General features: G+C 47.7%; 1 protein-coding gene across 1 annotated transcript in view; it reads right to left on the bottom strand.

Annotated features, from left to right (window-relative positions):
* efna3b (ephrin-A3b) overlaps positions 1-25,905 on the bottom strand; it is a 202,140-nt gene that overhangs the window by 56,536 nt on the left and 119,699 nt on the right. Inside the window, exons 2-3 of the mRNA XM_071396499.1 lie at positions 1,568-1,851; positions 278-343 (exon numbers count right to left, since the gene is read on the bottom strand). Coding sequence (XP_071252600.1) covers positions 278-343; positions 1,568-1,851 — 350 coding nt within the window. The remainder of the gene's footprint in view (positions 1-277; positions 344-1,567; positions 1,852-25,905) is intronic.

Below are 25,905 nucleotides of genomic sequence, written 5' to 3'. Positions count from 1 at the left end.
GTGTGTGTGTGTGTGTGTGTGTGTGTGTGTGTGTGTGTGTGTGTGTATGTATGTGTGTGTAGGTGTGTATGTATGTGTGTGTGTGTGTATGTGTGTGTGTGTGTGTGTATGTATGTGTGTATGTGTGTGTGTGTATGTATGTGTGTGTGTGTGTGTGTGTGTGTGTGTGTGTGTGTGTGTGTGTGTGTGTGTGTGTGTGTGTGTGTGTGTGTGTGTGTGTGTGTGTGTGTGTGTGTGTGTGTGTGTGTGTGTGTGTGTGTGTGTGTGTGTGCCTCACCTGTGGAGCAGCAGACATAAACTCTCAGTCTGAGGCAGCTGCGACCGTGGTGATGAGTGGGTGTAGCTGTTAACACACAAACATTTAATAAACCAGAAAGAGTCAAACATGCTACCAGCGTGCACACATGATGATGTCATTTAGGACACCACTAGAACTGACACAGTAGTACTCCTCACCCATGGTATGTGGTAGTAGTGTACTTGTGGTAGTAGTGTACCCATGGTATGTGGTAGCAATATTATAGTAGTAGTATTATATTAGTAGTAATATAGTAATAATATCAATACACACAAATGTGGCCCATGTCATAGTGGTATATGATAGTAGTATATAAGTAGAATATTAAAGTACTGGTAATATCTATACTCACAGATGTAGTAATACTCATGGCCCACGTGGTAGTGGCAGTAGTATGATAGTAGTATAGTGGTATACTCACAGATGTAGTAATACTCCTGGCCCACGTGGTAGTGGTAGTAGTATGATAGTAGTATAGTGGTATACTCACAGATGTAGTAATACTCCTGGCCCACGTGGTAGTGGCAGTAGTATGATAGTAGTATAGTGGTATACTCACAGATGTAGTAATACTCCTGGCCCACGTGGTAGTGGTAGTAGTATGATAGTAGTATAGTATAGTAGTATACTCACAGATGTAGTAATACTCCTGGCCCACGTGGTAGTGGTAGTAGTATGATAGTAGTATAGTATAGTAGTATACTCACAGATGTAGTAATACTCCTGACCCACTTGGTAGTTGTAGTAGTATGATAGTAGTATAGTATAGTAGTATACTCACAGATGTAGTAATACTCCTGGCCCACATGGTAGTGGTAGTAGTATGAGAGTAGTATAGTAGTATACTCACATATGTAGTAATACTCCTGGCCCACATGGTAGTGGTAGTAGTATGAGAGTAGTATAGTAGTATACTCACAGATGTAGTAATACTCCTGGCCCACATGGTAGTGGTAGTAGTATGATAGTAGTATAGTAGTATACTCACAGATGTAGTAATACTCCTGGCCCACGTGGTAGTGGTAGTAGTATGAGAGTAGTATAGTAGTATACTCACAGATGTAGTAATACTCCTGGCCCACATGGTAGTGGTAGTAGTATGAGAGTAGTATAGTAGTATACTCACAGATGTAGTAATACTCCTGGCCCACGTGGTAGTGGTAGTAGTATGATAGTAGTATAGTATAGTAGTATACTCACAGATGTAGTAATACTCCTGGCCCACATGGTAGTGGTAGTAGTATGAGAGTAGTATAGTAGTATACTCACAGATGTAGTAATACTCCTGGCCCACGTGGAACTCGTAGCCCAGGGAGAAGGCGCTGTAGCGCTGGAACTTCTCTGAGAATTTGATTGGTGCGTGGGGGCGGTTACACTCCCACCTCTTGAAGCCCAGCTGGGGGTCACAGGTCCTGTAACCACGGTAGCTGACCATGTAGAGGATGTACTGCTCCCCGGTGCCCACCACGCGCTGGCTGTCATTGTAGTGGGGACAGTAGATGTCCAGGTAGTCGTTCACATTCACCTGCACCGTGTAGCCCTCCCTACGCAGACTGGAGAGACACAGCAGAGGAGAGGTGGGACGTTAGGAGCAATCAACTAATCAATTAATCAGTATGTAAATCTATCAATCAACCAACCAATCATTAAATGAACCAGCTGACTAACCAACCAATCAACCAATCAGCCAACCGATCATTCAATTAACCAATCAATCAATCAGTATGTGTATCTCTCCGTGTGTGTGTATGTATAGAGAAACATCCCCAAGCTGACTCTGGGCAGGGCTGTCACTGCAGGATTCTGTTGTCAAGTCAGAGTCAAGTGAAGTGTCATGTTTATAACCAGAGACACACTCTTCACTCTCTATCCTCCTGACCAATCATACCCTGTTACACAGTCCTGCCTCCTGACCAATCATACCCTGTTACACAGTCCTGCCTCCTGACCAATCATACCCTGTTAAACAGTCCTGCCTCCTGACCAATCACACCCTGTTACACAGAACCTGCCTCCTGACCAATCATACCCTGTTAAACAGTCCTGCCTCCTGACCAATCACACCCTGTTACACAGAACCTGCCTCCTGACCAATCATACCCTGTTAAACAGTCCTGCGTCCTGACCAATCATACCCTGTTACACAGTCCTGCCTCCTGACCAATCACACCCTGTTGAACGGTTCTGCCTCCTGACCAATCACAACCTGTTAAACGGTCCTGCCTCCTGACCAATCACACCATGTTACACAGTCCTGCCTCCTGACCAATCACACCATGTTACACAGTCCTGCCTCCTGACCAATCACACCCTGTTACACAGTCCTGCCTCCTGACCAATCACACCCTGTTAAACAGTCCTGCCTCCTGACCAATCACACCCTGTTAAACAGTCCTGCCTCCTGACCAATCACAACCTGTTGAACAGTCCTGCCTCCTGACCAATCACACCCTGTTAAACAGTCCTGCCTCCTGACTAATCCCACCCTGTTAAACAGTCCTGCCTCCTGACCAATCACACCCTGTTAAACAGTCCTGCCTCCTGACCAATCCCACCCTGTTACACATAGTCCTGCCTCCTGACCAATCACACCCTGTTAAACAGTCCTGCCTCCTGACCAATCACACCCTGTTACACATAGTCCTGCCTCCTGACCAATCCCAACCCGTTAAACAGTCCTGCCTCCTGACAGAGAGATCTCAGGGGTGTGAGTGTGTGTTCACTACAAATGATAGTGTGACTGACTGTGTATTTGCTTGAGTTTGTGTCTCTGTTGTTGTCCCCTGATTGCAGATAAGTGAATCAACAGTATACAGGATGCAAAGAGTGTGTGTGTGTAGAGAGAGAGAGAGAGAGAGAGAGAGAGAGAGAGAGAGAGAGAGAGAGAGAGAGAGAGAGGGAGGGAGCAAGAGAGAGGGAGAGAGAGTGTGTGGAGAGAGATGGAGTGAGCGTGTGTGGAGAGAGAGAGAGTATGGAGAGAGATGGAGTGAGAGTGTGTGGAGAGAGAGAGAGAGAGAGAGAGAGAGAGAGAGAGAGAGAGAGAGAGAGAGAGAGAGAGAGAGAGAGAGAGAGAGAGAGAGAGAGAGGGAGAGAGATGGAGTGAGAGTGTGTGGAGAGAGAGAGAGAGAGTGTGGAGAGAGATGGAGTGAGAGTGTGTGGAGAGAGAGGGAGTGTGGAGAGAGATGGAGTGAGAGTGTGTGGAGAGAGAGAGAGAGAGAGAGAGAGAGAGAGAGAGAGTGTGGAGAGAGATGGAGAGAGTCTGTGGAGAGAGAGAGAGAGAGAGAGAGAGGGAGAGAGAGAGAGAGAGAGAGAGAGAGAGGGAGGGAGAGATGGAGTGAGAGGGTGTGGAGAGAGAGAGAGAGAGAGGGGGAGAGAGAGTGTGTGGAGAGAGAGGGAGAGAGAGAGTGTGGAGAGAGAGGGAGAGGGAGAGAGTGTGTGGAGAGAGAGGGAGAGAGAGAGAGGAAGTGTGGAGAGGAAGAGAGAGAATGTGGAGAGAGAGGGAGGTTAGAGAAAGAGTGTGTGGAGAGAGAGGGAGAGCGAGAGTGTGGAGAGAGAGGGAGAGGGAGAGAGTGTGGAGAGAGAGGGAGAGAGAGAGAGCGGGAGCGCGAGAGAGAGAGTGTGGAGAGAGAGGGAGGGAGGTTAGAGAGAGAGAGTGTGGAGAGAGAGGGAGGTTAGAGAGAGAGAGTGTTGAGAGAGAGGGAGAGAGAGAGAGAGTGTGGAGAGAGAGGGAGAGAGAGAGAGTGTGGAGAGAGAGGGAGAGAGAGAGAGTGTGGAGAGAGATGGAGGTTTGAGAGAGAGTGTGTGGAGAGAAGTAGAGAGAGAGTGTGTGTTGCCTAGAGCACACAAAAACTAGACACACCTTGGCCTAAACATCAGCGCCACAGGTAACTTCCACAAAGTTGTGAACGATCTGAGAGACAAGGCAAGAAGGGCCTTCTATGCCATCAAAAGGAACATAAATTTCGACACACCAATTAGGATCTGGCTAAAAATACTTGAATCAGTTATTGAACCCATTGCCCTTTATGGTTGTGAGATCTGGGGTCCGCTCACCAACCAAGAATTCACAAAATGAGACAAATATCAAATTGAGACTCTTCATGCAGAATTCTGCAAAAATGTACAACGTAAAATACCAAATAATGTATGCAGAGCAGAATAAGGCCGATACCCACTAATTATCAAAATCCAGGAAAGAGACGTTAAATTCTACAACCACCTAAAGGGAAGCGATTCCCAAACCTTCCATAACAAAGCCATCACCTACAGAGAGATGAACCTGGAGAAGAGTCCCCAGAGCAAGCTGGTCCTGGGGCTCTGTTCACAAACAGACCCTACAGAGCCCCAGGACAGCAACACAATTAGACCCAAGCAAATCATGAGAAAACAAAAAGATAATTACTTGACACATTGGAAAGAATTAACAAAAAAACAGAGCAAACTAGAATGCTATTTGACCCTAAACAGAGAGTACACAGTGGCAGAATACTTGACCACTGTGACTGACCCACACTTAATGAAAGTTTTGACTATGTACAGACTCAGTGAAAAGAGCCTAGCTACTGAGAAAGGCCACCGTAGGCAGACCTGGCTCTCAAGAGAAGACAGGCTATGTGCACACTGCCCACAAAATTAGGTGGAAACTAAGCTGCACTTCCTAACCTCCTGCCCAATGTATGAGAATATTAGAGACACATATTTCCCTCAATTACACAGATCCACAAAGAATTAAAAAACAAACCTAATTTTGATAAACTCCCATATCTACTGGGTGAAATAGCACAGTGTGTCATCAGAGCAGCAAGATGTGTGACTTGTTGCCACAAGAAAAGGGCAACCAGTGAAGAACAAACACCATTGTAAATACAACCCATATTTGTGTTGATTTATTTTCCCTTTTGTACTTTAACTATTTGCATATAATATGACATTTGAAATGTATTTATTCTTCTGTGAGTGTAATGTTTACTGTTAATTTTTATTGTTTATTTCACGTTTGTTTATTATCTACTTCACTTGCTTTGGCAATGTTAATATATGTTTCCCATGCCAATAAAGTCCATAAATTGAAAGTGAAATTGAATTGAGTGTGTGTAGAGAGAGGTATTGAACTGATGTTGAATTGAATTGAGTGTGTGTAGAGAGATAGAGAGAGAGAGGTAGAGAGAGGTAGAGAGAGAGTGTGTGAGGAGAGAGAAGAAGAGAGAGAGGTAGAGAGAAGGTGTGTGAGGAGAGAGAGGGAGAGAGAGAGGTAGAGAGAAGGTGTGTGAGGAGAGAGAGGGAGAGAGGTAGACAGAGGTAGAGAGAGAGTTTGTGTAGCGAGAGAGAGAGAGAGAGAGGTAGAGAGAGGTAGAGAGAGAGTTTGTGTAGCGAGAGAGAGAGAGAGAGAGGTAGAGAGAGGTAGAGAGAGAGTTTGCGTAGAGAGAGGGAGAGAGAGAGGTAGAGAGAGGTAGAGAGAGAGTGTGTAGAGAGGGAGAGAATGTAGAGAGAGAGTGTGTGTAGAGAAAGGGAGAGAATGTAGAGAGAGAGTGTGTGTAGAGAAAGGGAGAGAATGTAGAGAGAGTGTGTGTAGAGAAAGGGAGAGAATGTAGAGAGAGAGTGTGTGTAGAGAGAGAGAAGTAGAGAGAGGTAGAGAGAGAGTGTGTAGAGAGGGAGAGAATGTAGAGAGAGAGTGTGTGTAGAGAAAGGGAGAGAATGTAGAGAGAGAGTGTGTGTAGAGAAAGGGAGAGAATGTAGAGAGAGTGTGTGTAGAGAAAGGGAGAGAATGTAGAGAGAGAGTGTGTGTAGAGAAAGGGAGAGAATGTAGAGAGAAGGTGTGTAGAGAGAGGGAGAGAATGTAGAGAGAGAGTGTGTGTAGAGAAAGGGAGAGAATGTAGAGAGAGAGTGTGTGTAGAGAAAGGGAGAGAATGTAGAGAGAGAGTGTGTGTAGAGAGAGGGAGAGAATGTAGAGAGCGAGTGTGTGTAGAGAAAGGGAGAGAATGTAGAGAGAGAGTGTGTGTAGAGAGAGGGAGAGAGAGAGGTAGAGAGAAGGTGTGAGGAGAGAGAGGGATTGAAGAGGAACAGAGCCAGACTCATGGACCCCAGGGTCACAAACTAGCTTTCAAAGTGTCAGAGGAGCTCTGGACCCTACACACACACACACACACACACACACACACACACACACACACACACACACACACACACACACACACACACACAGACACACAGAAAGACACACACACACGCACACAGAAAGACACACAGAAAGACACACACATACGCACACACACACACACACACACACACACACACACACACACACACAGATACACACACACACGCACACGCACACACACACACACACACACACAAACACACACACACACACACACACACACACACACACACACACACACACACACACACACACACACACACACACACACACACACACACACACACACACACACACACACACACACACACACACACACACACACACACACACACACACACACACACACAGAAAGACACACAGAAAGACACACAGAAAGACACACACACACACACACACACACACACACACACACACACACACACACACACACACACACACACACACACACACACACACACACACAGAAAGACACACACACAGAAAGACACACAGAAAGACACACAGAAAGACACACACACAACACACCACTGGTCCCTATATCCACAGCTCGTATATCAACGTTAACACAACGTCGCACACACATCACATGTCAACGTTCAAGCGACGTTCCCCAAGCTCATATATCAGCATCACCCCTAAAAAGACTCCGGCTGACAGGGAGAGGTGGGCCGTAAGTGTGTGTGTGTGTGTGTGTCTATCTGTGTGTGTGTGTGTGTGTGTGTGTGTGTGTGTGTGTGTGTGTGTGTGTGTGTGTGTGTGTGTGTGTGTGTGTGTGTGTGTGTGTGTGTGTGTGTGTGTGTGTGTGTGTGTGTGTCTTTCTGTGTGTTTGTCTTTCTGTGTGTGTGTGTGTGTGTGTGTGTGTGTGTGTGTGTGTCTTTCTATGTGTGTGTGTGTGTGTGTGTGTGTCTTTCTGTGTGTGTGTGTGTCTTTCTGTGTGTGTGTGTGTGTGTGTGTGTGTGTGTGTGTGTGTGTGTGTGTGTGTGTGTGTGTGTCTTTCTGTGTGTGTGTGTGTGTGTGTGTGTGTGTGTGTGTGTGTGTGTGTGTGTGTGTGTGTGTGTGTGTGTGTGTGTGTGTGTGTGTGTGTGTGTGTCTTTCTGTGTGTGTGTGACAGGAGGAGATGGATTCTTCCCTGACATGAAAAGCTCTTATTTTTCTCCTCAGTTCAAAAACAAGCTGCACAGTTCTAAATCATCACACACACACACACACACACACACACACACCACACACCACACACCACACACCACACACCACACACACACACACACACAGAAACACACACACACAGAAACACATAAAGGCCATATGAATTCACAAGGGGGCAGCAGAGTGACACTGCAAGCTCCAGCTCCCCTCTGGCCCTCCTCTCCATCTCGCTTCTATTCCACCTCTCTCTCCATCTCTCTTTCATTGCATATCTTTACTGTTGTTCTCTCCCCCTTTTCTCCCCTCTTCATCTCTCTCTCTTCCTCCCTCCATCTCTCTCTCCCTCTTCCTATCACTCTCTCAGTTCTAGGTCACGTCTTCAGGGAGATTATTATTCAATTATTAAATGAAGATCAAAATGCTGCTCCTACGTCTCCCTCTCTCTCCATCCCTCCTTCACGCTTCCTCTCCATCCTTCCTTCACGCTTCCTCTCCATCCCTCCTTCACGCTTCCTCTCCATCCCTCCTTCACGCTTCCTCTCCATCCCTCCATCACGCTTCCTCTTCATCCCTCCTTCACACTTCCTCTCCATCCCTCCTTCACGCTAACTCTCCATCACTCCTTCACGCTTCTCTCCATCCCTCCTTCACGCTTCCTCTCCATCACTCCTTCACGCTTCCTCTCCATCCCTCCTTCACGCTTCCTCTCCATCACTCCTTCACGCTTCCTCTCCATCCCTCCTTCACGCTTCCTCTCCATCCCTCCTTCACGCTTCCTCTCCATCCCTCCTTCACGCTTCCTCTCCATCCCTCCTTCACGCTTCCCCTCCATCACTCCTTCACGCTTCCTCTCCATCCCTCCTTCACGCTTCCTCTCCATCCATCCTTCACGCTTCCTCTCATCCCTCCTTCACGCTTCCTCTCCATCCCTCCTTCACGCTTCCTCTCCATCCCTCCTTCACGCCTCCTCTCCATCCCTCCTTCACGCTTCCTCTCCATCCCTCATTCACGCTTCCTCTCCATCCCTCCTTCACGCTTCCTCTCCATCACTCCTTCACGCTTCCTCTCATCCCTCCTTCACGCTTCCTCTCCATCCCTCCTTCACGCTTCCTCTCATTCCTCCTTCACGCTTCCTCTCCATCACTACGTCACGCTTCCTCTCCATCACTCCTTCACGCTCCTCTCCATCCCTCCTTCACGCTTCCTCTCCATCCCTCCTTCACGCTTCCCCTCCATCCCTCCTTCACGCTTCCTCTCCATCACTTCTTCACGCTTCCACTCCATCACTCCTTCACGCTTCCTCTCCATCCCTCCTTCACGCTTCCTCTCCATCACTCCTTCACGCTTCTTCTCCATCCCTCCTTCACGCTTCCTCTCCACCACTCCTTCACGCTTCTTCTCCATCCCTCCTTCACGCTTCCTCTCCATCCCTCCTTCACGCTTCCTCTCCATCCCTCCTTCACGCTTCCTCTCCATCCCTCCTTCACGCTTCCTCTCCATCCCTCTTTCACGCTTCCTCTCCATCCCTCCTTCACGCTTCCTCTCCATCCCTCCTTCACGCTTCCTCTCCATCCCTCCTTCACGCTTCCTCTCCATCCCTCCTTCACGCTTCCTCTCCATCCCTCCTTCACGCTTCCTCTCCATCCCTCCTCCACGCTTCCTCTCCATCCCTCCTTCACGCTTCCTCTCCATCCCTCCTTCACGCGTCCTCTCCATCCCTCCTTCACGCTTCCTCTCCATCCCTCCTTCACGCTTCCTCTCCATCCCTCCTTCACGCCTCCTCTCCATCCCTCTTTCACGCTTCCTCTCCATCCCTCTTTCACGCTTCCTCTCCATCCCTCCTTCACGCTGCCTCTCCATCACTCCTTCACGCTTCCTCTCCATCCCTCCTTCACGCTTCCTCTCCATCACTCCTTCACGCTTCGTCTCCATCCATCTTTCACGCTTCCTCTCCATCACTCCTTCACGCTTCTTCTCCATCCCTCCTTCACCCTTCCTCTCCATCCCTCCTTCACGCTTCCTCTCCATCCCTCCTTCACGCTTCCTCTCCATCCCTCCTTCACGCTTCCTCTCCATCCCTCCTTCACGCTTCCTCTCCATCCCTCCTTCACGCTTCCTCTCCATCACTTCTTCACGCTTCCACTCCATCACTCCTTCACGCTTCCTCTCCATCCCTCCTTCACGCTTCCTCTCCATCACTCCTTCACGCTTCTTCTCCATCCCTCCTTCACGCTTCCTCTCCATCACTCCTTCACGCTTCTTCTCCATCCCTCCTTCACGCTTCCTCTCCATCCCTCCTTCACGCTTCCTCTCCATCCCTCCTTCACGCTTCCTCTCCATCCCTCCTTCACGCTTCCTCTCCATCCCTCTTTCACGCTTCCTCTCCATCCCTCCTTCACGCTTCCTCTCCATCCCTCCTTCACGCTTCCTCTCCATCCCTCCTTCACGCTTCCTCTCCATCCCTCCTTCACGCTTCCTCTCCATCCCTCCTTCACGCTTCCTCTCCATCCCTCCTCCACGCTTCCTCTCCATCCCTCCTTCACGCTTCCTCTCCATCCCTCCATCACGCGTCCTCTCCATCCCTCCTTCACGCTTCCTCTCCATCCCTCCTTCACGCTTCCTCTCCATCCCTCCTTCACGCCTCCTCTCCATCCCTCTTTCACGCTTCCTCTCCATCCCTCTTTCACGCTTCCTCTCCATCCCTCCTTCACGCTGCCTCTCCATCACTCCTTCACGCTTCCTCTCCATCCCTCCTTCACGCTTCCTCTCCATCACTCCTTCACGCTTCGTCTCCATCCATCTTTCACGCTTCCTCTCCATCACTCCTTCACGCTTCTTCTCCATCCCTCCTTCACCCTTCCTCTCCATCCCTCCTTCACGCTTCCTCTCCATCCCTCCTTCACGCTTCCTCTCCATCCCTCCTTCACGCTTCCTCTCCATCCCTCCTTCACGCTTCCTCTCCATCCCTCCTTCACGCTTACTCTCCATCCCTCCTTCACGCTTCCTCTCCATCCCTCCTTCACGCTTCCTCTCCATCCCTCCTTCACGCTTCCTCTCCATCCCTCCTTCACGCTTCCTCTCCATCCCTCCTTCACGCTTCCTCTCCATCACTCCTTCACGCTTCCTCTCATCCCTCCTTCACGCTTCCTCTCCATCCCTCCTTCACGCTTCCTCTCATCCCTCCTTCACGCTTCCTCTCCATCACTATGTCACGCTTCCTCTCCATCTCTCCTTCACGCTTCCTCTCCATCCCTCCTTCACGCTTCCCCTCCATCCCTCCTTCACGCTTCCTCTCCATCACTTCTTCACGCTTCCTCTCCATCACTCTTTCACGCTTCCTCTCCATCCCTCCTTCACGCTTCCTCTCCATCACTCCTTCACGCTTCTTCTCCATCCCTCCTTCACGCTTCCTCTCCATCACTCCTTCACGCTTCTTCTCCATCACTCCTTCACGCTTCCTCTCATCCCTCCTTCACGCTTCCTCTCCATCCCTTCTTCACGCTTCCTCTCCATCACTCCTTCACGCTTCCTCTCCATCACTCCTTCACGCTTCCTCTCCATCACTCCTTCACGCTTCCTCTATATCACTCCTTCACGCTTCCTCTCCATCCCTCTTTCACGCTTCCTCTCCATCACTCCTTCATGCTTCCTCTCCATCCCTCCTTCACGCTTCCTCTCCATCACTCCTTCACGCTTCCTCTCCATCCCTCCGTCACGCTTCCTCTCCATCCCTCCGTCACGCTTCCTCTCCATCCCTCCTTCACGCTTCCTCTCATCACTCCTTCACGCTTCCTCTCCATCACTCCTTCACGCTTCCTCTCCATCCCTCCTTCACGCTTCCTCTCCATCCCTCCTTCACGCTTCCTCTCCATCACTCCTTCACGCTTCTTCTCCATCCCTCCTTCACGCTTCCTCTCCATCACTCCTTCACGCTTCTTCTTCATCACTCCTTCACGCTTCCTCTCATCCCTCCTTCACGCTTCCTCTTCATCCCTTCTTCACGCTTCCTCTCCATCACTCCTTCACGCTTCCTCTCCATCACTCCTTCACGCTTCCTCTCCATCACTCCTTCACGCTTCCTCTATATCACTCCTTCACGCTTCCTCTCCATCCCTCTTTCACGCTTCCTCTCCATCACTCCTTCATGCTTCCTCTCCATCCCTCCTTCACGCTTCCTCTCCATCACTCCTTCACGCTTCCTCTCCATCCCTCCGTCACGCTTCCTCTCCATCCCTCCGTCACGCTTCCTCTCCATCCCTCCTTCACGCTTCCTCTCATCACTCCTTCACGCTTCCTCTCCATCACTCCTTCATGCTTCCTCTCCATCCCTCCTTCACGCTTCCTCTCCATCACTCCTTCACGCTTCCTCTCCATCCCTCCGTCACGCTTCCTCTCCATCCCTCCGTCACGCTTCCTCTCCATCCCTCCTTCACGCTTCCTCTCATCACTCCTTCACGCTTCCTCTCCATCACTCCTTCACGCTTCCTCTCCATCCCTCCTTCACGCTTCCTCTCCATCCCTCCTTCACGCTTTTTCTCCATCCCTCCTTCACGCTTCCTCTCCATCTCTCCTTCACGCTTCCTCTCATCACTCCTTCACGCTTCCTCTCCATCACTCCTTCACGCTTCCTCTCCATCCCTCCCTAATCTCCTCTTTTCCTTCATTAATGCCTCCTCTTTCAGTCCTCTTCTCCTCCTTTCCCTTTCTATCCCTCTCTCTTATATACATGAGAAGATACACACCTCCCTCCCATCCTCTGTTCTCTTACTCTCTCTCCCCTTCTCAATCTTTTCTCGTTACATCACTCCGTTCCCTCCAGTACTCTTGCAATTCTGAGAGGAAGAGAAAGAAAATCATAAAACGCTTCAAGGGAACTATATTTATACAGAGAGAGAAAAAGAGAGAGGGAGGGGATAGAGTGGTAAAGGTTTGAGAGAGAGAGAGAGAGAGAGAGAGAGAGAGAGAGAGAGAGAGAGAGAGAGAGAGAGAGAGAGAGAGACCGTGTTTATTGGGTGAAAAGCCAAAATGTGCAGTTTTGGCAGCCAAATATGTGTCCTCCTGCCACAGCCTGAGGGACAGCCAGTGAAAAATGCAAAGTAATGTTGATAATATTTCCCATTTAGCTTAGTTTTGTTTTGTCTTTCGTACCAGGTCATGTGTCTTCTCAGTCATGTTGACACTGGTCTACTACTGTTGCTTTAATGTATTGTTGTTCTGATTAATATTGTTGTTGTAGCTGTTATTAATGGTAATCCCATGTCCACTACTACTATTATTATTGCTGTTAATCCCACCATTTATTTATATATAAATATATATATATTTTGTGTATATATATACATATATATTTTATTTAAATTTTTCGATATGTATACTTTGACAATGTAAGTAATAATAACTTGCCATGTCAATAAAGTCAATTGAATTGAATTGAATTGAATTGAGAGAGAGAGAGAGAGAGAGAGAGAGATAGAGAGAGAGAGAGAGAGAGAGAGAGAGAGAGAGAGAGAGAGCAGAGAGAGATGGCCTACAGTAATCTGATGAAGGATAATTTCACATCTCAGATAAAAGGATGCTCTGTGATTCCTCTTGCACTTGTATGTGCATGTGTGTATGCGTGTGCGTGCGCGTGCGTGGATGTATGATTAGAGCATGTCCCCTTAATGAGCCAAGCATTTGTATTGATATTTAGTTGATCAACACACACAGTGTCCGCCAGTAGAAGAAGGGGAGAGAAAATGAGAGAAGGAGAGTAGAGCAGAGAAGGAGAGGAGAGAAGGAGAGGAGAGAAGGAGAGTAGAGGAGAGGACAGAAGGAGAGTAGAGAAGAGAAGGAGAGGAGAGAAGGAGAGGAGAAAAGGAGAGGAATAGAGAAGGGGAGTAGAGGAGAGGAGAGAAGGAGAAGAGAGGAGAGGAGGAGGGAAGGAGAGGAAAGAAGGAGAGGAAAGGAGAGTAGGAGAGGAGAGAAGGAGAGAAGGAGAGTAGGGGAGAGAAGGAGAGGAGAGAAGGACAGGAGAGGAGAGGAGGAGAGGAGAGAAGGAGAGGAGAGAAGGAGAGGAGAGAAGGAGAGTAGAGGAGAGGACAGAAGGAGAGTAGAGAAGAGAAGGAGAGGAGAGAAGGAGAGGAGAAAAGGAGAGGAATAGAGAAGGGGAGTAGAGGAGAGGAGAGAAGGAGAAGAGAGGAGAGGAGGAGGGAAGGAGAGGAAAGAAGGAGAGGAAAGGAGAGTAGGAGAGGAGAGAAGGAGAGAAGGAGAGTAGGGGAGAGAAGGAGAGGAGAGAAGGACAGGAGAGGAGAGGAGGAGAGGAGAGAAGGAGAGGAGAGGGAGATTTTAAAATCAAAGTGCGCTGGAGGGAAGAGGGGAATAAGAGTCAAACACATGTACACAGAGGAGAGAGAGGGAGTCATAAACAACACAAAAGACAGATGTGTGTTATTTCTAACCTATGGAAGCAGGCATAGACAGAGAGAGAGAACGAGTGAAGAGAGAGAGAGAAAGGGGTGAAGACTGACAGTCTTGCTGCAGGATGTACTGAGATGATGTGTTGCATCCTCTCTCTCTCTCTCTCTCTCTCTCTCTCTCTCTCTCTCTCTCTCTCTCTCTCTCTCTCTCTCTCTCTCTCTCTCTCTCTCTCTCACTCTCCTTCTCCTCAACTTCCTCTCTCGGTCCCTCCCCCTCACTGTAACACACTGGAAGGAAAGCAGAGAGGCGATAGAATGAAGAGAGAGAGAGGGAGTAGGGGCTGACAGAGAGGAGATAGAATGAAGAGAGAGAGGGAGTAGGGGCTGACAGAGAGGAGATAGAAAGAAGAGAGAGAGAGGGAGTAGGGGCTGACAGAGAGGAGATAGAATGAAGAGAGAGAGAGGGAGTAGGGGCTGACAGAGAGGAGATAGAATGAAGAGAGAGAGAGAGGGACTAGGGGCTGACAGAGAGGAGATAGAATGAAGAGAGAGAGAGGGACTAGGGGCTGACAGAGAGGAGATAGAATGAAGAGAGAGAGAGGGACTAGGGGCTGACAGAGAGGAGATAGAAAGAGAGAGAGAGAGGGAGTAGGGGCCGACAGAGAGGAGATAGAATGAAGAGAGAGAGAGGGAGTAGGGGCTGACAGAGAGGAGATAGAAAGAAGAGAGAGAGGGAGTAGGGGCTGACAGAGAGGAGATAGAATGAAGAGAGAGAGAGGGAGTAGGGGCTGACAGAGAGGAGATAGAATGAAGAGAGAGAGAGGGAGTAGGGGCTGACAGAGAGGAGATAGAAAGAAGAGAGAGAGGGAGTAGGGGCTGACAGAGAGGAGATAGAATGAAGAGAGAGAGAGGGACTAGGGGCTGACAGAGAGGAGATAGAATGAAGAGAGAGAGAGGGAGTAGGGGCTGACAGAGAGGAGATAGAATGAAGAGAGAGAGAGAGGGACTAGGGGCTGACAGAGAGGAGATAGAATGAAGAGAGAGAGAGGGAGTAGGGGCTGACAGAGAGGAGATAGAATGAAGAGAGAGAGAGGGACTAGGGGCTGACAGAGAGGAGATAGAAAGAAGAGAGAGAGAGGGAGTAGGGGCCGACAGAGAGGAGATAGAATGAAGAGAGAGAGAGGGAGTAGGGGCTGACAGAGAGGAGATAGAAAGAAGAGAGAGAGGGAGTAGGGGCTGACAGAGAGGAGATAGAATGAAGAGAGAGAGAGGGAGTAGGGGCTGACAGAGAGGAGATAGAATGAAGAGAGAGAGAGGGAGTAGGGGCTGACAGAGAGGAGATAGAAAGAAGAGAGAGAGGGAGTAGGGGCTGACAGAGAGGAGATAGAATGAAGAGAGAGAGAGGGACTAGGGGCTGACAGAGAGGAGATAGAATGAAGAGAGAGAGAGGGAGTAGGGGCTGACAGAGAGGAGATAGAATGAAGAGAGAGAGAGAGGGACTAGGGGCTGACAGAGAGGAGATAGAATGAAGAGAGAGAGAGGGAGTAGGGGCTGACAGAGAGGAGAAAGAATGAAGAGAGAGAGAGGGACTAGGGGCTGACAGAAAGGAGATAGAATGAAGAGAGAGAGAGGGAGTAGGGGCTGACAGAGAGGAGATAGAAAGAAGAGAGAGAGGGAGTAGGGGCTGACAGAGAGGAGATAGAAAGAAGAGAGAGAGGGAGTAGGGGCTGACAGAGAGGAGATAGAAAGAAGAGAGAGAGAGGGACTAGGGGCTGACAGAGAGGAGATAGAATGAAGAGAGAGAGAGAGAGTAGGGGCTGACAGAGAGGAGATAGAATGAAGAGAGAGAGGGAGTAGGGGCTGACAGAGAGGAGATAGAATGAAGAGAGAGAGAGGGAGTAGGGGCTGACAGAGAGGAGATAGAATGAAGAGAGAGAGAGGGAGTAGGGGCTGACAGAGAGGAGATAGAAAGAAGAGAGAGAGGGAGTAGGGGCTGACAGAGAGGAGATAGAATGAAGAGAGAGAGAGAGACTAGGGGCTGACAGAGAGGAGATAGAATGAAGAGAGAGAGAGGGAGTAGGGGCTGACAGACAGGAGATAGAAAGAAGAGAGAGAGGGAGTAGGGGCTGACAGAGAGGAGATAGAATGAAGAGAGAGAGAGGGACTAGGGGCTGACAGAGAGGAGATAGAAAGAAGAGAGAGAGAGGGACTAGGGGCCGACAGAGAGGAGATAGAATGAAGAGAGAGAGGGAGTAGGGGCTGACAGAGAGGAGATAGAATGAAGAGAGAGAGAGGGAGTAGGGGCTGACAGAGAGGAGATAGAATGAAGAGAGAGACTGGGACTAGGGGCTGACAGAGAGGAGATAGAATGAAGAGAGAGAGAGGGAGTAGGGGCTGACAGAGAGGAGATAGAATGAAGAGAGAGAGGGAGTAGGGGCTGACAGAGAGGAGATAGAATGAAGAGAGAGAGAGGGACTACGGGCTGACAGAGAGGAGATAGAATGAAAAGAGAGAGAGGGAGTAGGGGCTGACAGAGAGGAGATAGAATGAAGAGAGAGAGGGAGTAGGGGCTGACAGAGAGGAGATAGAATGAAGAGAGAGAGAGGGACTACGGGCTGACAGAGGGGAGATAGAATGAAGAGAGAGAGAGGGACTAGGGGCTGACAGAGAGGAGATAGAATGAAGAGAGAGAGAGGGAGTAGGGGCTGACAGAGAGGAGATAGAAAGAAGAGAGAGAGGGAGTAGGGGCTGACAGAGAGGAGATAGAATGAAGAGAGAGAGAGGGAGTAGGGGCTGACAGAGAGGAGATAGAAAGAAGAGAGAGAGAGGGACTACGGGCTGACAGAGAGGAGATAGAATGAAGAGAGAGAGAGGGACTAGGGGCTGACAGAGAGGAGATAGAATGAAGAGAGAGAGGGAGTAGGGGCTGACAGAGAGGAGATAGAATGAAGAGAGAGAGAGGGACTACGGGCTGACAGAGAGGAGATAGAATGAAGAGAGAGAGAGGGACTAGGGGCTGACAGAGAGGAGATAGAATGAAGAGAGAGAGGGAGTAGGGGCTGACAGAGAGGAGATAGAATGAAGAGAGAGAGAGGGACTAGGGGCTGACAGAGAGGAGATAGAATGAAGAGAGAGAGAGGGAGTAGGGGCTGACAGAGAGGAGATAGAAAGAAGAGAGAGAGGGAGTAGGGGCTGACAGAGAGGAGATAGAATGAAGAGAGAGAGAGGGACTACGGGCTGACAGAGAGGAGATAGAATGAAGAGAGAGAGGGAGTAGGGGCTGACAGAGAGGAGATAGAATGAAGAGAGAGAGAGAGTAGGGGCCGACAGAGAGGAGATAGAATGAAGAGAGAGAGAGGGACTAGGGGCTGACAGAGAGGAGATAGAATGAAGAGAGAGAGGGAGTAGGGGCTGACAGAGAGGAGATAGAATGAAGAGAGAGAGAGGGACTACGGGCTGACAGAGAGGAGATAGAATGAAGAGAGAGAGAGGGACTAGGGGCTGACAGAGAGGAGATAGAATGAAGAGAGAGAGGGAGTAGGGGCTGACAGAGAGGAGATAGAATGAAGAGAGAGAGAGGGACTACGGGCTGACAGAGAGGAGATAGAATGAAGAGAGAGAGAGGGACTAGGGGCTGACAGAGAGGAGATAGAATGAAGAGAGAGAGGGAGTAGGGGCTGACAGAGAGGAGATAGAATGAAGAGAGAGAGAGGGACTACGGGCTGACAGAGAGGAGATAGAATGAAGAGAGAGAGAGGGACTACGGGCTGACAGAGAGGAGATAGAATGAAGAGAGAGAGAGGGACTAGGGGCTGACAGAGAGGAGATAGAATGAAGAGAGAGAGGGAGTAGGGGCTGACAGAGAGGAGATAGAATGAAGAGAGAGAGAGGGACTACGGGCTGACAGAGAGGAGATAGAATGAAGAGAGAGAGAGGGACTAGGGGCTGACAGAGAGGAGATAGAATGAAGAGAGAGAGGGAGTAGGGGCTGACAGAGAGGAGATAGAATGAAGAGAGAGAGAGGGACTACGGGCTGACAGAGAGGAGATAGAATGAAGAGAGAGAGAGGGACTACGGGCTGACAGAGAGGAGATAGAATGAAGAGAGAGAGAGGGACTAGGGGCTGACAGAGAGGAGATAGAATGAAGAGAGAGAGGGAGTAGGGGCTGACAGAGAGGAGATAGAATGAAGAGAGAGAGAGGGACTACGGGCTGACAGAGAGGAGATAGAATGAAGAGAGAGAGAGGGACTAGGGGCTGACAGAGAGGAGATAGAATGAAGAGAGAGAGGGAGTAGGGGCTGACAGAGAGGAGATAGAATGAAGAGAGAGAGAGGGACTACGGGCTGACAGAGAGGAGATAGAATGAAGAGAGAGAGAGGGACTAGGGGCTGACAGAGAGGAGATAGAATGAAGAGAGAGAGGGAGTAGGGGCTGACAGAGAGGAGATAGAATGAAGAGAGAGAGAGGGACTAGGGGCTGACAGAGAGGAGATAGAATGAAGAGAGAGAGAGGGAGTAGGGGCTGACAGAGAGGAGATAGAATGAAGAAAGAGAGAGGGAGTAGGGGCTGACAGAGAGGAGTTAGAATGAAGAGAGAGAGAGGGAGTAGGGGCTGACAGAGAGGAGATAGAGAGTAGCCAGGGTTCAAATCTGCTGAGCTGGGACACTAGGGATCGAGGGAACGAGGGAGAGAGAAATGGAATTGAATTGAGAGGGAGCGAGAGGGGGAGAGAGAGAGATAGAGCGGGAGAGAGGATGAGTGATTGAGGGACTGAGAGAATGAGTGAGTGAGTGAGTGAGTGGGAGTGAGTGAGTGAGTGAGTGAGTGAGTGGGTGAGTGGGAGTGAGTGAGTGAGTGAGTGAGTGGGAGTGAGTGAGTGAGTGAGAGAGAGAAAGCGGGAGAGGGAGGGAGGGGGTAGATATGAATAATCAGCCACAAACCCAAATCCCTGGGGATGCTAACACACACACACACACTGACAGGTGACAGCTGTAGAGGTAAAGGTAGTGTATTAGAGTTGGGTAAACCTGCTCTCTCTCAGGACAAGAGGAATAATGTTTTTGACACATCCCTCAGTGAATAGGTCTCAGACAGTATCAATGATCCACTCACATGGACAGACAGGGAAAAGAGACGGTTCTGTTTTCTCCTCCCTCTCTCTCCCTTCATTCCATCTCTCTGTTCTCTCTCTCTCCATCTGTTCCACCTCTGTCTGTCTGGCAGAGGAGAGACAGTGAGCTGGCCGTATTAAATGGGAGCTGTGTGTGTGTGAGCGAGAGGGAGAGAGAGAGAGAGAGAGAGAGAGAGAGAGAGAGAGAGAGAGAGAGAGAGAGAGAGAGAGAGAGAGAGAGAGAGAGAGAGAGAGAGAGAGAGAGAGAGATAGGGAGAGAGGGAGAGGGAGAGGGAGAGGGAGAGGGAGAGGGAGAGGGAGAGGGAGAGGGAGAGAGAGAGAGAAAGAGAGAGAGAGAGGGAGAGAGAGAGAGAGAGAGAGAGAGAGAGAGAGAGAGAGAGAGAGAGATAGGGAGAGAGGGAGAGAGAGAGAGAGAGAGAGAGAGAGAGAGAGAGAGAGAGAGAGAGAGAGAGAGAGAGAGAGAGAGAGAGAGAGAGAGAGAGAGAGAGAGGGAGAGGGAGAGGGAGAGGGAGAGAGATAGGGAGAGGGAGAGGGAGAGAGAGAGAGAGAGAGAGAGAGAGAGAGAGAGAGAGAGAGAGAGAGAGAGAGAGAGAGAGAGAGAGAGAGAGAGAGAGAGAGAGAGAGAGATAGGGAGAGAGGGAGAGGGAGAGGGAGAGGGATGGTGGCAGTGACAAAGAGTCAGATGATTATTCCATCTAATTGAATATCCGTTCATATTGAGGGGACATTGAGATCTGCCCTCTGTTGAATAAGAATGATGCCCTTCTCTCTCTTCCTCTCCCTCTCTCACTCCTCCCATTCCTTTATCTTCTCCTCCCTTCTCTCAGTCTCTCTCTCTCTCCCTCTCTCACTCCTCCCATTCCTTTATCTTCTCCTCCCTTCTCTCAGTCAATTCAATTCAATTCAATTGACTTTATTGACATGGCAAGTTATTATTACTTACATTGTCAAAGTATACATATCGAAAAATTTAAATAAAATATATATGTATATATATACACAAAATATATATATATTTATATATAAATAAATGGTGGGATTAACAGCAATAATAATAGTAGTAGTGGACATGGGATTACCATTAATAACAGCTACAACAACAATATTAATCAGAACAACAATACATTAAAGCAACAGTAGTAGACCAGTGTCAACATGACTGAGAAGACACATGACCTGGTACGAAAGACAAAACAAAACTAAGCTAAATGGGAAATATTATCAACATTACTTTGCATTTTTCACTGGCTGTCCCTCAGGCTGTGGCAGGAGGACACATATTTGGCTGCCAAAACTGCACATTTTGGCTTTTCACCCAATAAATATTTGAATTTTTCTTCATCTTTTATAGTTTGTGTCTCTCTCTCTCAATTCAATTCAATTCTCTCTCTCTCTCTCTCTCTCTCTCTCTCTCTCTCTCTCTCTCTCTCTCTCTCTCAATTCAATTCAATTCAATTCAATTGACTTTATTGACATGGCAAGTTATTATTACTTACATTGTCAAAGTATACATATCGAAAAATTTAAATAAAATATATATGTATATATATACACAAAATATATATATATTTATATATAAATAAATGGTGGGATTAACAGCAATAATAATAGTAGTAGTGGACATGGGATTACCATTAATAACAGCTACAACAACAATATTAATCAGAACAACAATACATTAAAGCAACAGTAGTAGACCAGTGTCAACATGACTGAGAAGACACATGACCTGGTACGAAAGACAAAACAAAACTAAGCTAAATGGGAAATATTATCAACATTACTTTGCATTTTTCACTGGCTGTCCCTCAGGCTGTGGCAGGAGGACACATATTTGGCTGCCAAAACTGCACATTTTGGCTTTTCACCCAACAAATATTTGAATTTTTCTTCATCTTTTATAGTTTCAAATTCTTTGTATTGAATTATAATTTTGGGAAAGAAATATGCTCTTAGGTCTGAGTATTTGTCACAGTGTAGTAGGAAATGCACTTCTGTCTCTACCTCTCCCCTGGAGCAGAGTGAGCACAGCCTGTCCTCCCTGGGCAGCCAGGTTTGTCTGTGACGACCGGTCTCTATAGCCAGACTGTGCTCACTGAGTCTGTACCTAGTCAATGTTTTCCTCAGTTTTCTATCAGTCACAGTGGTCAGATAGTCTGCCACCATGTACTGTCTGTTTAGAGCCAAATAGCATTGAAGTTTACTTTGATTTTTTGTGGTGTCTTTCCAATAGGTTATATATTTTTCTTTTTGTTTTGTGATGATTTGGTTGGGCCAGATTTTCTGAGTGCTGTCCCGAGGCTCTATGGGGTTGGTTTTGGTTGGTGAACTGAGCCTCAGAACCAGCTGGCTGAGGGGACTCTTCTCTGGTTTCATCTCTTGACATTGTAGAGCTGTGTGATGGAATGTTTTAGGGTCACTTGTTTTTAGATGGTTGTAAAATTTGATGGCTCTTTTTTCTATTCGAATGAGGAGGGGATATTGGCCCAATTCTGCCCTACATGCGTTATTTGGAGTTTTTCTTTGTACTTGCAATACAGTCTTGCAAAACTCTGCATGCAATACTTCAATTGGATGTTTGTCCCATTTAGTAAATTCATTATTAGACAGCGGACCCCATACTTCACTGCCATATAGAGCAATTGGTTCTATAACTGATTGAAAAATTTTGAGCCAGATTCTAATTGGAATTTCAATTTTGATGTTCCTTTTAATGGCATAGAATGCTCTTCTTGCTTTGTCTCTCAGCTCATTCACAGCCATGTGAAAGCTACCTGTGTTGCTGATATTTAGTCCTAGATATGTGTAGTTTTTGGTGTGTTCTAATAGAACTGTGTCCAAATAGAATTTATATTTGTCATCCTTATTTCCGGACCTTTTTTGGAATATCATTATATTTGTTTTTTTTAGGTTAACGGTCAGAGCCCAAGTCTGACAGAACCTGTGAAGATGATCTAGGTGTTGTTGTAACCCCTCTTTAGTGGGAGACAGCAGCACCAGGTCATCTGCGTACAGCAGACACTTGATTTCAGTGTTGTGTAGGGTGATACCAGGTGCTGCCGATTCTTCTAATGTTTTTGCCAATTCATTAATGTAGATGTTAAATAATGTTGGACTTATTGGGCAGCCCTGTTTCACTCCCCGCCCCTGAGAGAAGAAGTCTGTTTGCTTGTTGCCAATTTTAACCGCACATTTGTTTTTAGTGTACATTGATTTAATAAAATCATATGTTTTCCCTCCAATACCACTTTCTATTAGTTTATAAAAAAGACCTTCGTGCCAAATTGAATCAAATGCTTTCTTGAAATCTACAAAACACGAGTAGATTTTGCCTTTGTTTTGGTTAACTTGTTTATCAATTAGAGTGTGGAGGGTGTAAATGTGGTCTGTTGTACGATCATTTTTTAGAAATCCAATCTGGCTTCTGCTCAGGACGTTGTGTTCGTCAAGGAAATGATGTAGTCTGCTATTTATAATACTGCAGAGAATTTTCCCCAAGCTGCTGTTAACGCATATTCCTCTGTAATTATTTGGGTCAAATTTGTCTCCATTTTTATAGATTGGTGTGATCAATCCCTGGTTCCAAATATCGGGGAAAATACCTGCAGTGAGGATAATGTTGAAGAGTTTGAGTATAGCCAATTTGAATTTGTGGTCTGTATATTTGATCATTTCATTTAAAATCCCATCAGCACCACAGGCCTTTTTGGGTTGGAGATTGCATATTTTTTCCAATAATTCTTCTTCTGTAATTTGGGTATCCACAGGATTCTGATAGTCTTTGACTGCTAATTCAAGGATTTGTAATTTATCTTGTATATCTTTTTGTTCTGGGCTCTTTGTTATATTGCTGTAGAGGTTTGCAAAGTGATTTCTCCACATATCCCCATTTTGGATAGCCAACTCCTCATGATGAGGTTTGTTTAATTTATTCCAATTCTCCCAGAAGTGGTTTGATTCTATGGATTCCTCAATTCCATCCAGCTGATTTCTAATGTGCTGTTCCTTTTTTGTTCTTAGGGTGCGTTTGTATTGCTTCAGTGTTTCCCCATATTGAAGGCGTATATTTTTGTTGTCTGGTTCTCTGTGTTTTTGATTAGATATATTTCTCAATGACTTTCTTAGATTTTTGCAATCATTATCAAACCATTTTTCATTATCTGTTATTTTTGGTTTGCTCTTATGCTTCTTTAGATTAGCCAAGGAGGCTAATTTGTCAAATATAAAGTTTATGTTCCTAACGGCCAAATTTACACCTTCATTGCTGAAGGAGAATGTTAAGGCTAAAAAGTTGTCCAGGAGAGATTGTATTTTTTGGCTACTAATTGCTTTTTGGTAGATGTCTGTACTGTTTGCACTCCATCTATAGGCTTGTTTAGTACCATGTAATTGATTGGGCCATGATGCTTCATGGTTGGGTTCTGCTCTTCTCAGATACACTGTGATTTTACTGTGGTCTGAGAGAGGTGTTAGTGGGCTGACTGTGAAGGCTCTGAGAGACTCTGGGTTTAGGTCGGTGAGGAAGTAGTCTACAGTGCTGCTGCCAAGGGATGAGCTGTAGGTGTACCTACCAAAAGAGTCTCCTCTCAGCCTGCCATTGACTATGTACAGACCCAGTGTTCGACAGAGCCTCAGGAGCTGTAATCCATTTTTGTTTTTCACTTTGTCATAGTTGTTTCTGTGGGGGTATGTGGGGAGGGAAAGGTTATTGCTTCCTGGTAGGTGTTTATCCCCATGACTGTTAATAGTGTCTTGTTCTTCTGCTATTCTAGCATTCAGGTCTCCACAGACCAGTACGTTGCCTTGGGCCTGAAAGTGACTAATCTCTCCCTCTAGAATGGAGAAGCTCTCTTCGTTGAAGTAGGGTGACTCTGAGGGGGGAATGTATGTGGCACAGAGGAAGACATTTTTATCTGTCAAGATAGCTTCCTTGTTGATTTTTAACCAGATAAAGAATTCTCCTGTTTTGATCAATTCGATTGAATTAATTAGTTCAGATTTATACCATATTAGCATTCCCCCTGAGTCTCTGCCCTGTTTGATTCCTTTTCATTTAGTGGATGGTATGATTATCTCCCTATAACCTAGTGGACAGCCAGTGGAAACATCACCTCTGCACCATGTTTCCTGTAGTACTAAAATATCAACATCATCAATTTCTTTCAGGAAGTCTGGGTTTCTGCTCTTTAGCCCAAAAGCAGAGGACTTCAATCCTTGTATATTCCAACATGCAACGTAAAAAGACTTCATAACTTTTTTTTTTCTCTTTTCTTTACCTTTCAAAATGAGACAAACACTCACAATCCAAGAAGAACCATTAAAATAGGATTTTTCAATTAAAGTAAACTCTTATTTTGCAAATGTGATTTGTTTATCATTTAGATAGAATTTGTGTCATGCCACTTGGGTGGATGTAGTGTGAGAATGGTGGAGTTCTTGTGCTCATCTTACCATGACCCTCGGCCCATCACATGTGAGCATAGTAGACTCAGCATTTGTTTAATGTCACTCATTTGGTTGGTGGGGGCTGGGCCAGTTGCTCCTCTCACAGCCTGTGCGTAGCTCTGCCTGCTGGGCTGTGGCTCCTCCAGGTGTGGGTCTGCGGTGGGGAGGAGGGGGGTGGTAGGCCTCATCTGGGTGGCTCTGAAGCTGGGCTGGGGTGGTCTGTGCTGCGCTGGCTGTGGTGGGCATTGAGGTTGGTGGTGCTGTGGTCGTGGCTGGGGGGTCCAGGGTGCTGGTCCGGGATGTTGTCTCGGTGATCTCGGCGGGGTGGAGATTGCTCCGCTGTTCCTGGGTGGAGAGTTCGGGCTGCGGTTTAAAGCGACGTCCTTGAGAGTCTTGGCAAGGATGGGGACTGTCTCCCTGTACAGGTGAACATGGTCATAGAGACAGTCCAGATCGAGGGTGGGATGGTGGGCCAGGTGTACATTGGGTCGCAGGGCACAGTCCCGGGATAGGCTGGCGTTTATTCTTTGGATTGTGGCAGGGTGGAAGTCCTTCCTCTGTAGAAGGGTTGACACTATGATTCTTGAGTTGGGGAAGATTGCGGAGGCCTTCTCAATCACTCCCCGTAGTGAAGTCGCCACCCTCTCCTGCTGAGCACGCAGGTCGTTGCTTCCGGTATGTATGATTATGTGGCTTGGCGACCCGAGATGGTTCTTATCAAGCAGCTCCATGGCACTTTGCGTTGTTGGGCACCACACCTTTCTCGTTTTGTGTCTAGGGAAAAGTTTCTTCTCCTGAACATACTTCCCATTTGAGTCCATTAACAGGACGATGTCAGCCAGTGTTTCTTCTGGACTGGGGGGGGCAGAGGGGGGGCTGGTGGGTGTTGGAGCTGGGGTGTGGCTGGTCTGTGTGGGTGCCACTGTCAGTGGGAGGCTGTTCTGTGGGTTGGGGAGGAGGGGTGCAGCAGCCAGGGCTGGGGAAGTCTGGCTGGTTGAGCTGGGCTCCTCTGCTGTGTGAGGGCAGGTCATAGGGTGGTGATCTATCTGCTCCTGCAGCCTGTCCTCTGCTCTCTTTCTCTCCTGCAGCTCCTCTCTTAGTGCGGTCAGCTCCTTATTGCTGCTCTGCCTGTCTTTTTGGAGCTCTCTCACCTCCTTTGTTAGATCAGCCAGCTCTCTCTTGAGTCCGTCTCTCTCTTGCTGAACCTCTTTCAGCTGTGTTGCAAAGCTGCTGTCCTGCTCTGTCCTCACCTTGGTTAGGAGCTCCTCTAAGGTGTGGTTGTCTGGTTGCTGTTTGCTCACGCTCTCCCTGAGCAGGACCACCTCC

The sequence above is a fragment of the Salvelinus alpinus genome, chromosome 4, assembly GCF_045679555.1.
Source record: "Salvelinus alpinus chromosome 4, SLU_Salpinus.1, whole genome shotgun sequence".
Classification (NCBI taxonomy): domain Eukaryota; kingdom Metazoa; phylum Chordata; class Actinopteri; order Salmoniformes; family Salmonidae; genus Salvelinus; species Salvelinus alpinus.
The sequence above is the reverse complement of the archived record's forward strand: the minus strand, read 5'-3'. Positions and strand labels throughout refer to the sequence as shown.